This window comes from Dreissena polymorpha, chromosome 1 (genome assembly GCF_020536995.1).
Source record: "Dreissena polymorpha isolate Duluth1 chromosome 1, UMN_Dpol_1.0, whole genome shotgun sequence".
NCBI classification, from domain to species: Eukaryota; Metazoa; Mollusca; class Bivalvia; order Myida; family Dreissenidae; genus Dreissena; species Dreissena polymorpha.
Window position 1 is genome coordinate 150,211,769 of NC_068355.1, and position 17,565 is coordinate 150,229,333.

The 17,565-nt window shown below is 35.3% G+C and overlaps 1 protein-coding gene across 17 annotated transcripts in view; it reads right to left on the reverse strand.

Annotated features, from left to right (window-relative positions):
• Positions 1-4,049: 4,049 nt before the first annotated feature.
• LOC127855164 (nonsense-mediated mRNA decay factor SMG7-like) overlaps positions 4,050-17,565 on the reverse strand; it is a 47,008-nt gene continuing 33,492 nt past the window's right edge. For all 17 annotated transcript variants that reach the window (XM_052390579.1, XM_052390666.1, XM_052390660.1 and 14 more), the window contains 10 exons: positions 16,481-16,872; positions 15,129-15,280; positions 13,870-14,016; positions 12,967-13,125; positions 12,366-12,431; positions 12,081-12,121; positions 11,584-11,783; positions 10,996-11,093; positions 6,397-6,516; positions 4,050-5,925 (listed from right to left, as the gene is read on the reverse strand). In XM_052390579.1, the coding sequence (XP_052246539.1) occupies positions 5,842-5,925; positions 6,397-6,516; positions 10,996-11,093; positions 11,584-11,783; positions 12,081-12,121; positions 12,366-12,431; positions 12,967-13,125; positions 13,870-14,016; positions 15,129-15,280; positions 16,481-16,872 (1,459 nt within the window). In that variant the 3' untranslated portion in view covers positions 4,050-5,841. The remainder of the gene's footprint in view (positions 5,926-6,396; positions 6,517-10,995; positions 11,094-11,583; positions 11,784-12,080; positions 12,122-12,365; positions 12,432-12,966; positions 13,126-13,869; positions 14,017-15,128; positions 15,281-16,480; positions 16,873-17,565) is intronic.

The window sequence follows — 17,565 nt, forward strand, 5'->3', positions numbered from 1 at the left end:
TTATAGTACAATCGGATACTTTTTCTCGGTAACGGCTTTAATCGTTATAAAACAATTGCTTAGTGCACTTGTACTCAACTGTCCAATATGGAAAAATACAGACTTTTTGGATCCAATACCGGAATATATTGGACGGTCACGTGGTACATATGAAGAATGCCGATTGGATGAATTTATTGGATATAGAATAATTTTCTGTATGCGCTATAACTAGTGCTTATCTGAACGTATCTACTGAACACGTACAGGTACTCATTAAAGACACATTAACTGACGCTTTGTGGAAAAGTCTAGCAATTAAACCAATCAGCCATCGGTGCTCAAACGGTGAGATCTGTATTTTATACTTTATATAAGCAATCCTCAAGGTTTCAAAATATGAGGATAATAATAGAACTGTCCCGATTATTCAATCGTTTCGCGTTCGTAACGCTTTATAATTTGCAGGTTTTTCAATCGCCAAAATTGTTTTATAATGGATATTTTAAAGCATGGCTAATTATTCCAGATTTCTCACAAATATCATAATTACAACAAGCAATGTCGAATCTTATAAAATAAATGTTGTCTATTTACCAAAACGTGAAAAGGTCCCTTGAAAGCACATCTGTTTAAAAGTCACATAATTGACTTGTCTAATTGTGGCTGTGACTTCCACAGACACTGAAGATACAGATCATTATTTCTTTAACCGTTCCGACTTATAGCGAAGAGCGTTTACATATGTCCAGAACCTTCCGTACTTTCACCCAAGAATGCAACTTTTAATCGGTATACAACCCGTTATTATGAAAATAACGTGAATCTTTACAAGAAAGCCCAGCTGTTACTAAACGCACAACACGATTTAGTTACGGAACAATATGCCCTTAGAGCACCCTCCTGTGTATTATCACTGTTGCATCTAATTATTATTGTCGGAATACAAAACTGATGTCGGATGGATCAGAAAATGATTTAACAAAAAATATGTCTCTTCTTGTACTCGTATATTTTTCTCTTCTTTCTCTTCTTTACCTTTGTTTTTTTTTTAATGTTTTTTTTTATTAGCTTATGAACAGTATCCACATTGTATCCAAAATCTCCTTTCATAGCAGAATTCTGTCTATGACATCTTGTTAATCTTAATATTATCTTTGTAAACTGGAGGAATTCCTTTGATGTTGTTTGCATAACTCTAGATCCAATCTTTATGTATACACCAGCATAACGAAATACAATTATACTAGTTTTATTGAGATTTATTTCCATCTCTGTGTTTTGACAGAATATCTCAATTAAATTGATTTGTTCTTGTATTTTTTTTTCTTCCGCGCAATTGGGAATATCGTCAGCGAAAAATAAACATAAACTGTCAGGAATTTGATTAGTGAAAAAATACCCGAACCACAGTTTTAATGCAGATATGTATATAACTCGTCAATAAAGAGGACAAATATTATCGAACTTGTTTTGTCTCTTTTTCTGGTGCAGATGTTACAAGAGAACAGATGGGTAACAGCGTGTTTAACTAATTGTGTGTTATAATATTTTGTGCATGTAGATTTCTTTTGCACTTTAACGCAGGATTTTTAGTTCTATTATATTGCATTCAGAAATTTACCATGTAATCCTTACTTTTCAAGACATATAAACAGTTTAAAATTGTTGATGATGAAACCATACGCTTTCTTATAATCAACGTAAAGACAATAGAATCTGCTTTACTTTTTTTGATATTTTTGCTAAGATGCAAAAATGTTGTCCATTGTCAAGTACCCACGTCTGAAGCTAGCTTGCGATTTGTCGATTTTATGATAGTTCACGGCCCTAGAGTATAAACCTGTTTTTATTATATCAGAAAATACTTTGAACATCGTATTAGTAAAATAAAAACCTTTGTTATGTACAAGGTCATTAGTTATTCCCATTCAAAAATAGGACATAATTATGCTGCCAAGATCTGGAAAATAACTTGAATCGAGAATTTTGTTAAAAAATATACGTAAATACGGGGTTATTTCGTTCGAGGTATCCTCATAAAAACCCGCGGGAATATCATCAATACCACAACTTAAGTTGTTTTTAAATTTTGAAAATGACCGGTCAACATCATTTGTTTAATTGACCATTCAACGGTGAATGGTACGTATGCTGATACATCAATAAATTCTGTATTTTCAGAATCGTCAATTGCCACAGCATTTGTATCAGCATCATCATTTTAAGTATCATCTTCAGCAGCACAAGCAGCAACAGCAATAGAAGCATCATGGCCATCGGCAACAGCAGCATCCTGCTTCTAATCATCATCATATTCCTCCTCATCATTATCATTAAAGTACTATTACTAATTCGTTATACAACTCTTTTGTACTTGTCAATTAAAATCTCCTGAGTATTGCACAATACTGGAATGCCGCAATAAATACTAAATCAATATTGCTAAATACTAGTTTGTTCCAAATATGTTTCATAAATTGTTTAAAATACTTTAATGCTTCAAATACGTGTATAACAAATATTGAAATGCCATGAACGTTGAAACTATTTTACCGCTTGAACAACTGTTTTTACCGTGGACATTGAGTGAGCAATATCTGAAACATAAGACTTTATGTAGGTCAAAAATGGTAAGTTTACACAATATGCAACATGGTCGTTTTTAGGATATGGCCAACAAAGAACGGGTGAGAAATATAATGTTTGTTTACAATTATTCACATTTGAAGCTGGTTTTTCATTTAAAATCGATGCACGAGTTGTTACATGTATTAAACACAAAACTTGGAAATGCATGTGCATTTGTTTTTCTCTTGGTTGTCAACAAAAGTTTTATAACGTGATTTAAGTATCGGTATTGCGTATTGAAGTAGATAAACGGCCGAAAATAACACCCTTTAACAGTTTGCCGTGTATTCATTAGAGACTTTCGTATTTTGGAAAAAAAACTTTATAAATTTATTTCGAAACTGTTACATTTTGAATCGTTTTCAATAATTAACATAAAAAGGAAATATGTAAAATTTAGGAAAGAAACGTAGAGGCCCCAGCACGTCTATAAGCAGAAGGTATTGTCTCACAAATGCATCCAGTAAGATTGTCAATTCGGAGGTAGTTTAAACGAACTGTCGGAAATATGCGTTTTGCTTCATTTCCAAAGCAAAGCGTGGTATACGCTTTATTAATTGCCCGGTTTCGATGAAGGACTGTCAATAAAAGAACAAAATATGTGTATATATATATATATATATATATATATATATATATATATATATATATATATATATATATGACATTTTTTACGTTATATGTCTTAATCAAGAGACTTATGTTACTTATATGAATATGACGCATACATTATCTATTAAATATATGTACATGTACAATGACTTTTTATTGTTATATTGCTAAACTTCAAAAAGGTCCCTTAACAATAGCACACTAATACAAGAAGCTCGGTTTGCCAGGAAAAGTCGAAAGTCTTCCCCTACATGTGTTAAAGAATTAAATTCCATTTAATTATTTATTTAAGAATCATCATCACGGACTCGTGTTAAAATCTGTTTTTATTAAATGGTCTCACAGCTAAACCCGTAACATCTACAAACGATGATAGGATAAAATTTCAAATTAATTAAACTATGATTGGCATTTGTGGAAGCTTCTCAATACAAAGATAATCAACGATCATGTAAGTTGGAAGAGCACTGAAACGTTTGCTAATTAAAACATCTTCTATCTTAATTGCTTAAAAAATAAATCACGAGTGTATTGCATGTGTTTTATTCGTAGACCAAGTTGTTGGTTGACAACAATCCAGTTCGCACTGGTGATATCATATTTCTTATTCAAATAAAACAATAACATCGCATATCAATAGGCAATGAGATCGTCACATTCTGGTCCGTTTACGTCACTGGTCATCCTTAATCACGCATTTTGAATAACAGAATGAACTTAATTGCCTCGTGGACGTTGGTTCAGGAAGCAGATATCGCTGTCAAGAGACGGATTTATTACTGGAGAAAACAATGTGAGGAATTTGGGGATAAAAAACAACGCCAAGATGAAAAATGATACACTTTATTACACCAGGAACTTTAAGATCAAAGACAAGACTGACTTTGCGTCCAGAATCCTTAAAAAAATCACGCAAAAATAGCAACTAATTTACAATTTTCCAGTTCAATTTAACAACAGTTTGTTTCTGCTTAGATTCTATATCATTGTTTTAAAAGGAAAAATAATACTCAGGTCCATCATAAAACTGAATAAGTGCCTATGTGTAAAAAAAACACAATCGGAGTGTAATTTAAGTCTAGACAATTTGTTATTTTTTCGGCAGTAGATCTAGTTGTCATAAATACAATTACAAAATGTAAACTATATCTATGCTTTGTCAGTTGAACCAAAAAAGAATTGCGCACTCAACACAAGTTATAATGCTAACAATTGAAATTATTGTACAGTCTTTATTAATAGGAATATCAGCTTAAAATGTACATAATCATTTTAATTTTCAATTTAAGTTGTCCATACAAAAATATTGGGGGATGTGTTTGCCAGGGCAAAAAGTTACACAATTGAAAGTTATAGAACGTCTGTTATGAGTTAAATCTTAGTTTTCCATATAATTTACTGATGTTCATACAGAACAAATTCGCCAAATGCTAAAAACGATTTCAGTGCATTCTGCGAGAGAACCAATGTGGTAACACACAAAAGATTTCAAAAGGTTGATATAATAGCAGAATCAAATCACTTGCATAAATTATGTCCCACTTTTCAATTTTTTTAATGATAAAAAATGTCCAAAATGTACATGCCAGTTTATATGTTTTGAAAAGTAATTGCTATTTAAAGAGGCAAAAATGGATGTGACATCAATAAGAAATCAATAACACTTTGTTATATATCTTTTTCTGCATGGCAGGAAATTGTAAGGAATCTTTTTTCATAGTCTGCAGTATACATTCACACAAACAAAAATGTAAAACACGAACGTTCTGCATAGGTTAGGATTGGTATATTAGGTACTAGAGATTTAAACTGAGATAATATTTAAATGCAAATAGGGAGCAGAATGACTTTAAAAAACAAAATAATAATGATTACGCTACAATGAGTAGATATAATACAGTACTGTAACACAGTCTCTTTTCTGCATATAATAATACACATGGCTAAAACAAACAAGCAATAAAATCCTTCTCAATAATATCACAGCCTCGATCCATTAATTCTGAATGAACGACTCTTTTTGCTCTGAGAATACAGCCGAAGACTGTGTTATTTAAGGAGAAAATGGTCACTAGTAGTCTTTCGTTTCACAGATTGTATGTTTCCTTGAAATATCTGGCTAAGTTTTTCAGAATTTCGAATATTTGACTTTATTATTCAGAAAATTCTATTTCTTGCATTACGTGACTTGGTCTTTCATAGATTGTTTTTTTGTAATATGTGACTTTGTCATTCAGAAATTGTATGTTTGAGTGGGATATCTGAGGCAATATTAGTTTCACAAGTATATGCAAACAACACACATGAAATCCACACATACTGTTTTTCCATTTCCTTACGAGGCTGCGATTCTTATTCAGTTTCAGCATCTACATGTCTGTACTACATTGACGTTTCAGTTTTTACTATTTTTCCCGTTCAATGTCCAAATTCTATATAAAAACAAATAAACAACTTCTTTGTTATTGGTTATTACTTCAAGAATACGTTGATTTCCACCAGAAGTTAGCGGCAGGTTGATTATCGTAATCCTGTCATCGTTTCTGCGAGTCGTCAAGGAAATTCCAATGACTCCAATGCGTTAGATTAGATCCATCGGGGTGACCGATCAGGTCACTTTCAGTGCGGGTCATTGTGTCTCTGCTGCTTTTGTAATTCCAGCAAACGCTCCAGTGGATTCATAGACTGGCTCGACCACAGTGACTGAAATCGGATGCAGAGAAACCATTATTCCTTTACCACTTAGGTATGTATTTTGACGCGTTTGTAATTCTTTAGAAAGTTATATACCTTTCAAACTAAATTCCAAGCTTTATAGGCTTCATTTCCAATCCTTAGTTACTGATGAGCAGCAAACAGCATAAAACTAAACAGACTGCGAGTTACTTGCAAACTGTTCTGGTTTTATGCTGGTTCCAAAAGCAATTTTCACTTTGCTTGCTCTTCAACAGACTTACATGGAACTTTAAATGATTAAGAATTGTATTAAATTTGTTCCAAAACACACAAAACATTGATGAATAACACACTAAGTTCACGTAACTTGTTTATATTTCATTAAAAAAACATACAGCTTAACAATCCAACAATAAATTTATAAAGCCCCCATCAATAATACAAAAACTTGACTGATCCTCATTATCATATGTTTATGCATATCTTCCCCACCATTACCTGGACGTTGCTCTGGAAAAACTGCCCAGCCTGGGCCTGTACATGCTGTTGCTGCAAGTCTAGTGGCATCTTACTGCCTCGCTCTTCCATTGACCCAAACCTCAGACCCATATCCAATACCTACAAGAAAACATTGATAAGAAATATATAGTAGACAAATATGTAATCTAAATTGTTGATGGCAAAAAGCTGACACCCATATCTTATGCACACAATAACAGTATAACCAATCAATAAATATAAATAACTCATTTTTTAAAATCAATCACAAGGTTCAAATGAAATTAAATTACAACAAAGAAATTAGAATGATTCACAAACAATAAATCCTATTCAAACTATATAAAACAAGAGATTGCCAAGCAATATGGTCCCCGACCGGCTCCATCATTGTCAGAAATTCCACCATTGTAAGAATTTTTTGTTTTTATATTTGTTGCCATAGCAACCAGAATTTTTGACATAGGAACAAAATGAAATGACGTGAATAATGTCCATATTGCCATCTATCCATGTTTCAAGTTCCATGAAAAAATATGAAGAACCTTTAAAGTTATCGCAGGATCCAGAAAACCACCACTTTCAGCAGTATTTCTAGTCTATTTGTTGCCATAGCAACCAGAATTTTTGTTGTAGGAACAAAATGAAAAGACGTGCATAATGTCCATATTGCCATCTATCCATGTTTCAAGTTTCATGAACAAATATGAAGAACTTTTAAAGTAATTGCAGGATCCAAAAAAAGACGATTTTCAGCAGTATTTCTAGTCTATTTGTTGCCATAGCAACCAGAATTTTTGATGTAGGAACAAAATGAAATGACGTGCGTAATGTCCATATTGCCATCTATCCATGTTTCAACTTTCATGAAAAAATATTAAGAACTTTTTTCAAATATCGCAGGATCCAGAAAAGTATGACGGACAGACTGACTGACAGAGCGCAAACCATCATTTTCAATCACAAAGGAAGGAGGGGTGGAGTGAAGAGGGGTGCATTGTGTGGGGGGGTGGACATTTATTACATTATCTTCCAAAAATGCGAAAAAAAGGAAAAAAAAAAATCGGGGTGGGGGGGGGGGTGGGGGTGGGGTGGGGGGATTCTTGGGTGCGATGGTTGGACGGTATTTCAACGATGGTTGGACGGTATTTCAAACATAAAATAATAAAAATAAATATTTGTGTTTTTTAACCGTTTCAAAAAAAAAAATGGGGGGGGGGGATTCGGGTTGGGAGGGGGGGGTGGGGGGGGATTCTTGGGTGCGATGGTTGGACGGTATTTCAAACATAAAATAATCAGGGATTCGGGGGGGGGGGGGGAGGGGGAGGCACGGGCGATGGTTTGGGTGGAGTCTATTGTGGTATGTCAGGTAAGAGTAGTTTTGTCAAAGTATCAATCAAATCTAATCATAAATAAAGAAGTTATGGCAATTTTAGCAAAATTTAATAATTTGACCTTGAGAGTCAAGGTCATTCAAAGGTCAAGGTAAAATTCAACTTGCCAGGTACAGAAACCTCATGATAGCATGAAAGTATTTGAAGTTTGAAAGCAATAGCCTTGATACTTAAGAAGTAAAGTGGATCGAAACACAAAATTTAACCATATATTCAAAGTTACCAAGTCAAACAAGATGTGTTTGTGAAACACAATGTCCCCCTGTATGATGTTTGACCTTGTAGGATGACCTTGACCTTGACCCTTCACCACATGAAATGTGCAGCTCCTTGAGATACACACGCATTTCAAATATAAAATTGCTAGCTTCAATATTGCAGAAGTGACATTACATGCGCAATTTTGACCCATATATTTGACCTTGAAGGATGACCTTGACCTTTGACCACTAAAAATGTGCAGCTCCATGAGATACACATGCATGCCAAATATCAAGTTGCTATCTTCAATATCGCAAAAGTATTCATAAAATAAGCGATTTGGGCCACATATATTTGACCTCTGACCTTGAAGAATGACCTTGACCTTGACCTTTCACCACTCAAAATGTGCAGCTCCATGAGATACACATGCATGCCAAATATCAAGTTGCTATCTTCAATATCGCAAAAGTATTCATAAAATAAGCGATTTGGGCCACATATATTTGACCTCTGACCTTGAAGGATGACCTTGACCTTGACCTTTCACCACTCAAAATGTGCAGCTCCATGAGATACACATGCATGCCAAATATGAAGTTGCTATCTTCAATATAGCAAAAGTTATTGCAAAATGTTAAAGTTGGCGCAAACAGACAGACAGACAGACAGAAAGACCAACCAACAGACAGGGCAAAAACAATATGTCCCCCACTACTATAGTGGGGGACATAAAAAGGGCCATAATTCCGTAAAAATGACATCCAGAGTTATGCAACTTGTCCTTTTACTGTACCCTTATGATAGTTTGCGAGTGTTCCAAGTATGAAAGCAATATCTATGATACTTTAGGGGTAAAGTGGACCAAAACACAAAACTTAACCAAACTTTCAATTTTCTAAGTATAAAGGGCCCATAATTCCGTCCAAATGCCAGTCAGAGTTACATAACTTTGCCTGCACAGTCCGCTTACGATAGTTAATAAGTGTTGCAAGTATGAAAGCAATAGCTTTGATACTGTAGGAATAAAGTGGACCTAAACACAAAACATAACCAAGTTTTCAATTTTCTAAGTATAAAAAGGGCACATAATTCTGTCAAAATGTCAGTAAGAGTTACATTACTTTGCCTGCACAGTCCCCTTATGATAGTTAGTAAGTGTTGCAAGTATGAAAGCAATAGCTTTGATACTTAAGGAATAAAATGGACCTAAACACAAAACTTAACCAAAATTTTCAATTTTCTAAGTATAAAAAGGGCACATAATTCAGTCAAAATGTACGTCAGAGTTATCTAACTTTGCCTGCCCAGTCCCCTCATGATAGTAAGTAAGTGTACCAAGTTTGAATGCAATAGCATTGATACTTTCTGAGAAAAGTGGACCTAAACGCAAAACTTAACCGGGAGGCCGACGCCCACGCAGACGCCGACGCCAAGGTGATGACAATAGCTCATATTTTTTTTTCAAAAAATAGATGAGCTAATGACGTGCACATGTCCACATTGCCATCTATCCATGTTCCAAATTTCATAAAAAATATAAAGAACTTGAAAAGTTATCGCAGGATCCAGAAAAAAACACCATTTTAGCACTATTTCTAGTCTATTTGTTGCCATTGCAACCCCAATTTTTGATGTAGGAACAAAATGAAATGACGTGCATAATGTCCGTATTGCCATCTATCCATATTCCAAGTTTCATGAAAAAATAAGAAGAACTTTAAAAGTTATCGCAGGATCCAGAAAAAAACACCATTTTCAGCACTATTTCTAGTCTATTTGTTGCCATAGCAACCAGAATTTTTGACGTAGGAACAAAATGAAATGACGTGCATAATGTCCATATTGCCATCTATCCATGTTCCAAGTTTCATGAAAAAATATTCAGAACTTTTAAAGTTATCGCAGGATCCAGAAAAGTGTGACAGACGGACGGAGACAAAACGGTCGGACGGCGAAACTGGTAGGGGACTTATACAAGAGCTGTCATAGGACAGGGGGGGTATTTATTAGATGATGTGTAAAAAAAAAATAGGAAGGTGAGGTAGGGGGGGGGGGAAGGGATTCTGGTAGGGGCGTGGGGTATTGTTTGGGTGGAATCCATTGTGGTATTCAGGTAAGTGTTGTGTTGTCAAAGTAATAATAAAATGTGATCATAAATAAAGAAGTTATGGCAATTTAAGCAAAATGTTCAATTATCTAAGTGTAAAAGGGGCCATAATTATGTTAAAATGCTTGATACAGTGGTCTGCTCTTGTTTATAGGTTGGGGTGATGTTGGTTAACAAGTATGCAAAATACAAAAGCGATATGTCAAGGGACAATGAAAATAAATGGGGTAGTACGAAAACTTTAACATTTGCTGCATATTCTAAGTGGAAAAGGGGCCATAATTATGACAAAATGCTTGATAGAGTTGTCTGCTCTTGTTTATAGGTTGGAGTCATGTTGGTAAACAAGTATGCAAATATGAAAGCAATATGTCAAGGGACAATGAAAATAATTGGGGTAGTACAAAAACTTTAACATTGGCACGCTAACGCGAACGGTGACGCAGACGGTCACGCCGACGCCGGGGTGAGTAGGATATATCCACTATATATATTTCATAAACAATAGTCGAGCTTAAAATGGTATTTCATCGCAAACAAATATTTAGAATTTTTAGGTAAGTAACATAATTTTCCTGACAGCCAAGCAAATTCAGCAGACTACATTGGTAGATCTAGGAAATTATTTGTATTGTAAAATAAGCTAGAAACAACTAGAGCAGAGTGGACTCTAGTGCAATATAATGCCAATGAGCACTATGCTATTTAATTGGCCCACTAAAATTAAATACATTTTGTTAATTAGCCTAAAAAAACACTTCTTGGACGTTAATTTACCCAAAGAAGAAGCATAATTAATGATGTAAGGTATAATATTATTATGCATTACCTGAGTAACTAAGCAAGTTTCAATGTATTCACTCCATTAACTCTATTCTGGCTATTAACACAAACCTGGGATGATTTGATGTCCCCTCCGAAGTTGTCCCCATTTGGGTCAGGTGAGTTGCGGATACTGCTCGACTCTGATGAAAAAGGGGATGACCCAAGACCTGAAAGTGGAGAATTGTATTCTTTAGAATGAAGAATGATATGTATCAACATTAAGCAGACATTTCTAATTTAAACATATTAAATAACACAATGATCGTGCAAAAGATGAAACAATTCACAGCCTCTTCTGTCCATGGAATGCAGTAAAATTTTCATTTAAAAATTAACTGCTTCAAATAGTAAGTCTTATTGTCTTAGAAAATTTAAAAAGAAATGCCTCTTAAAAATTACAGCATAACACACGCCACTTTAATAATATATAGTACATACACTTGAAAAAAATGACTAAAACACTATTCATTGTTCTTGGTTTAAAGAAACTCTATATATTTATAATATCTTGACATTTCAAACACCAAAGTCCAGCCTAAAAATGTTGCTGTTTACATAAATACTTACAATAAGAAATGACAACTAAAGAACTATAAAAAGATTTTTAGCTTTTATATATGATGTTTTTTAAACTTATTTTAGATGCAGGTCAAATACTTTTTGAGTCAGCAGAAGTAAGCCATGGTGACCCACTAAACAGCGAGTAGGTCCCCTGTTGTTGTTGTTGCTGCTGCTGCTGCTGATGTTGTCCTAGACCGCCTCCAGACATGACTGACAATGGCGTTGACGCTGTTGATGAAGGCAGTGGCAGACCTTCACAGACTTGAATATCTAGATCAACGCTTACAACTGGTGCACTAGGAAACGAAATAAATGACAATTACAATAATAGTTTTAAATAATGTCTCCTTAGCACCATACAAACAATTCAATATAACTTTGTTTACCATACAATTTTTTCAAAATAGCATTTTTAACCACATTTTTTCCAAAATGTAAATAAAGCCATAAATAAGGTCAACAATATAACAAAACTCTTTGATCAATGACACAAGGCTGATAATATTTATGAAGTTATACTGTACTTTCAGATTATATGATATTAGTCAACTTGTGAATCCAGCTGCATTGAAGGAGAGCTATAGGAAACTTACCCTCTGTGAGGCTGATAGTAGTTTTCAGCTTTTGATGTGCCCTAAAATAACATAAAATAGTCACACAGTTATACACAAGTATTTGCAGGTTTGTTTATACTGGCAGTATTGACATTACAGTTTGTTTATAACTAAAACACACCGTCAGTATAGCAAAAATTCCACGTCTACATGTGCAAAACACAATGATAACTGGTATTCCATTCAACTGTTAGATAAAACATCATATAATTGCATCATATTTTACAATCGTATATATCAGTAAATTAAGACCTGATCACACACCTCTGTATGCCCTTGGTAAGCAGAAAGGCCAGATCTCTGTGGGGGTAACATATTGTCACGTGGTTGCTGAAAAAATAATATATTGTTTATAATGATCCACAGAAAAATTCATTTTTTGACCCAACATGACCCTTTTTCAAACTCTCTGGACAACATTTTGCAAATATTCTGATAAAGGTTCATGGAGTGGCATAAAATTAATCAATAAACTCTAACAAGAGATGTGTTTGTCAGAAACACAATGCCCCCAAATGCGTCGCTTTTTTTTTTTACCTTTGACTTTGAAGGATGACCTTGACCTTTCACCACTCAAAATGTGCAGCTCCATGAGATACACATGCATGCCAAATATCAAGTTGCTATGTTCAATATTTCAAAAGTTATTGCAAAACTTTAATGTAAGATTACCCGATAGAACATTTTAAACTTGCAATAAGGTCTTTCAAATATTGTTAATGCTTTTGTTGATGGTTTTCAGAAAACTCTTCCCTCAACATGATGCAATGCTAATAACTTACCTGAGACAAAAAGAGACAAATTTGTAATTAGCTACCCTTGAAAAGTAAAATTCTAAAAGAATTAAGTCCCTACATATTATTACCTGCATATTCATTTTGCTGATGGTACCGAGGATTTCTGCCATGTTGGAGGACAGGTCCTCATGGGGGAATCTCGGTTTACCAAACAGACTTTCAAGTGGTGACTTCATCTGGTTGCCTGGCAATCCCAGGAAACCAGGCAATGTGTTCATGTACTGGTTCTGAAAATGGTACACATTTTAGGCTGCATCTATATGAGCCTCATTCTAGCAAAACTGGGCTTAATGCCTGCATAGAAACTGCGTCCCCGATTAGCTTTTGAAGTCCACACCGGTTAATCAGAGGCAAAACTTTCTGCTTTTATGAAATTTTTGTGTAATGAAAGTCTTTTCTAAACAAAAATCCTGTCAAGACAGAAAGGGACTGAACACAGTGAACAGGCTAATCAGGGATGATACTTAACACACATGCATTGAGTCCCATATTCCAAGAGCGAGGTTCAATTTAAGGCTGAATCTATATTTCAATATCAGCATACATAATTGTGAGTGTCACATGAAACATGTTTACCTAAAAATCGATAAGCTTTTTCCTCTCTCCTGTGAAAAAATCATATTCATTTCAAGTTCAAAGCAATACCTACCATCACAACGTAACAAGCAACTCTTTCAATTTCACATGTTTTTTCATATGAACCTCATTCTGAGAAAACTGGGCTAAATGCATGTCTGTAAAGTGTCGTCCTGGCTAGGCCTTTGCAGTCTGCACAGGCTAATAAGGGACAGCACTTTCCACATACACTGGATTTTTGTTAAGGAGAGACATCCTTGAAAGTGGCAAGTGTCTTCCCTGATTTGCCTGTGCATACCACACAGGTTTGTCTGGGATAATACTATACGCACATGCATTTTGCCAAGTTTTCTGAGGCCCATAATGGATCCGATTAAATTGCACATTATAAAAACCTGCTGGTAGTTCATTGGGCCAGGGGGCGGGGGCTGTTGGGCTGACTCCCTCACTGCTTGGGTTCGCTCCGTCCCAGGGGCATGAGGAAAACTGTTTCCAGGGAAACCGTTGTTGGTGGTGAATGGCATATTACTGCCCCTAGGGCCCTGTAAACAATAACAGAAAGTGGTCCAGGATAACAGTGCAAGGTAATACTTTACAATAATTGCTTTGCAACTTTCCACATCTTTTGCTAAAAAACATCCCTTTAAAGCGAGTATGCAAGATTTTTATATGTGTTCAATTGCAATATATTGATGAAAATATGTTACAATAACACAAAATAGGCAAGAAAAGCTATACATAGAAGACGAATTATATAAAATGCAGCAAAGACAAATAAGCCTCCTGAGCCAATTGTGACGAAGATATTTCGTACATATTTTCCTACAATAACGGAACCATTCGTCTTTTTATTAGGATCGGAGTTAGTGTTCATGTGTTGTATGAATAGATATCGTTGCAGGATATTAACATGATCCGTAAAACTAAATTAAGATTAACATCGTACATGCATGATGTACATGCTGGCGAATTCGACTGTACAGACATTTTCGATTTCAGAATTAAATATCCGGCTTATTTCGCATCTTTGACGCATGTTCTTCTTAACTTTTATTTTAATTTATATTGAAAAATATGTTTAATATGTTTTTACACATTTTATATAAATTCATAATATTTGAAAAAATCATGCAAACCCGCTTTAAATTCCATACATTTTTTGTAAAAAAAATAATGTCATAATACAATCGTCATAGGCAAAAACATAATTATCCGAAATCTTATTATTCCTACAAAATAATGTTTTAACATGACCATAGATTAAGTTGAAATTTGAATAATACAATAAACTTTCTGATTTTGCATTCTGTCATATATTTTTTTATTGTTCCTTCAATATGTTGCAATTTACACTTTAAAATTACAGTGTAAGGCAATTCAGTTCAACATTTTTGTTCAGTTAACTCTAATTGATCGTAATATTGTTCATTCAAGTAACCAGTTCCATATCATTGAGTGCTTTTCCTTCTTAATTATATCACATATAACACTCATTCATATAAACAAATACAACATTTGTTTGTGGAACAAAAAGTTGGCACCTAGATTCAAAAGATTGGCTGATTAATTTTAAAGACAGCTGGCGAGTGGTAAATACAATATTGCGCAATCCAATATTGCTCTTGGACTGGAGTCTCATTTTCTGTACAACTACCTGCACTCCAGACTGAGTGTTGCCGGGCTGGGAGCCGGCTGGTGAGAACTCTGCAGGGGAGCTGTTGTAGTTTGGTGGAGGCGGGAACCGGCTACCAGGTGGGGGATGACGGAACAGTGGGGGAAAACCAGAACCAAACAGATTTGGCATCCCTGAAATAATACCAAACAATTATATTTGAAATACAGACAAATCAACAAGCTGTGCTTCCTTATATGAAATTCATCATAAATTATTTGGTAAATTCACACCTTGCAATTTTGATATTGCTCAAAACAATAACCTCTACCAAAGAAATTTTACCTAGTTCATGGTTTGATGAAACACACATATACTCAAACAAACTTTACACACGTTTTACTTCTGGGACAAAAAAAAATGTCAATAAAGTGTATTCCATTTTAAGCAATTTTAAATGTTTACATTATTTGCCACACAACAACTTACTGGCATGGCAAAAATTCATATTGGCTAACAAGTCCATAAAAAACAAGGGCTGTTTGTAAAACATGCATGCCCCCCATATGGGCTCTCAGTTGTAGTGACAGCCATTTTGTAAATATGTTTTTTGTCACTGTGACCTTGACCTTTGACCTAGTGACCTAAAAATCAATAGGGGTCATCTGCAAGTCATGATCAATGTACCTATCAAGTTTCATGCTGCTAGGCATAAGCGTATTGAGTTATAATCCGGAAACCATTTTACTATTTTGGGTCACCGTGACCTTGACCTTTGACCTAGTGACCTCAAAATCACTAAAGGTCATCTGCGAGTCATGATCAATGTACCTATCAAGTTTCATGATCCTAGGCATAAGCGTTCTTGAGTTATCATCCGGAAACCATTTTACTATTTCGGGTCACCGTGACCTTGACCTTTGACCTAGTGACCTGAAAATCAATAGGGGTCATCTGCGAGTCATGATCAATCTACCTATCAAGTTTCATGATCCTAGGCATAAGCGTTCTTAAATTATCATCCGGAAACCATTTTACTATTTCGGGTCACAGTGACCTTGACCTTTGACCTAGTGACCTCAAAATCAATAGAGGTCATCTGCGAGTCATGATCAATGTACCTATGAAGTTTCATGATCCTAGGCCTAAGCGTTCTTGAGTAATCATCCGGAAACCACCTGGTGGACGGACCGACAGACGGACCGACATGTACAAAGCAATATACCCCCTCTTCTTCGAAGGGGGGCATAATAACAGTATATGTTTATTTTCCATAAAGTAATACTAGTAAATAGCATATTCTGTCAAATTTTAATTTTTCATTTATGTTATTGTACAAGAATATAAGGACAATTGATTTAGCAATCTTCTTACGAAAAACCAATACTACTTACCTCCATTTCCCATCCCATCTTCTGCCATTCTTGTGGGAGGAAAAACACCACCATGATCTGAGAGTGAACCGCTATTCACAGGCTGCCCTATGGGTCGATTGCTCATCATGTTACCCATGTTTATTCCAAGGTGCATTCCCAGATTTCCCATGTTTCCTGGCCCAAAGGGCGACGCCCCCTGCCCTGTCATGTTTCCAGATGTGTGTTGGTGTTGGCCCCCTTGTTGTGCCCTACCCACAGAACTATTCTCGCTGTCATACATTTCCAGGCCAACATTAGGGCCATTAGGCTGGGAGCCTATCGGGTTAAATGGAGGCCGTAAGTTGGGGCTCTGTTGGAACATGGAACTCATTTGGGCTTGCTGATTGTTTGCTGGGTTCATCCTTGGGGGCCTGTTAAAATCAACATACACATTGAAAGCAATAAAGGGTGATAAACACCTTATTCACTTACAGGCTAAGAATAACAAGAGTGCCAAACTGTCACAAGATACGCCCGTTCGAAGGTTTTGGACACCATGCTCAATGCTTGAAATGCACTAAGTGACCTCCAGACCTAGTTATTGACCCGGCATGACCCATATTTGAACTTGACCTAGATATAATTTAGATGTAGCATCTGACTAAATTTGGTGAAGATCAGATGAAAACTACTTCAATTAGAGAGCGGACACCATGCTAAATGCTTGAAATGTACTATGTGACCTCGTGACCTCGTTTTTGACCCGGCATGACCCATATTCGAACTTGACCTACATTTCATCTAGACACAACTTCTGACCAAATTAGGTGAAGATCAGATGAAAACTACTTCAATAGACCCTTTCACTTATTGACGGTTTTAAATTATTTCCCTTGTGTGACGTCATGCGATGATAATTGAGTGTATCAATTGTAAACCAGAACAAAAATCTTGTTAGAAAATATTTTTGTTAACGATGTAAATGGACTGAACATATGCACGAAAAGATTTGTACTTACCTAATTGTTAATAATGTATTATTTTCTAATGAAATTTTGATATTCAGTTTATACTGCTGATACAGCAGCGGTATTGTTTATCAGAGAACGTGATCGGAAGACTTA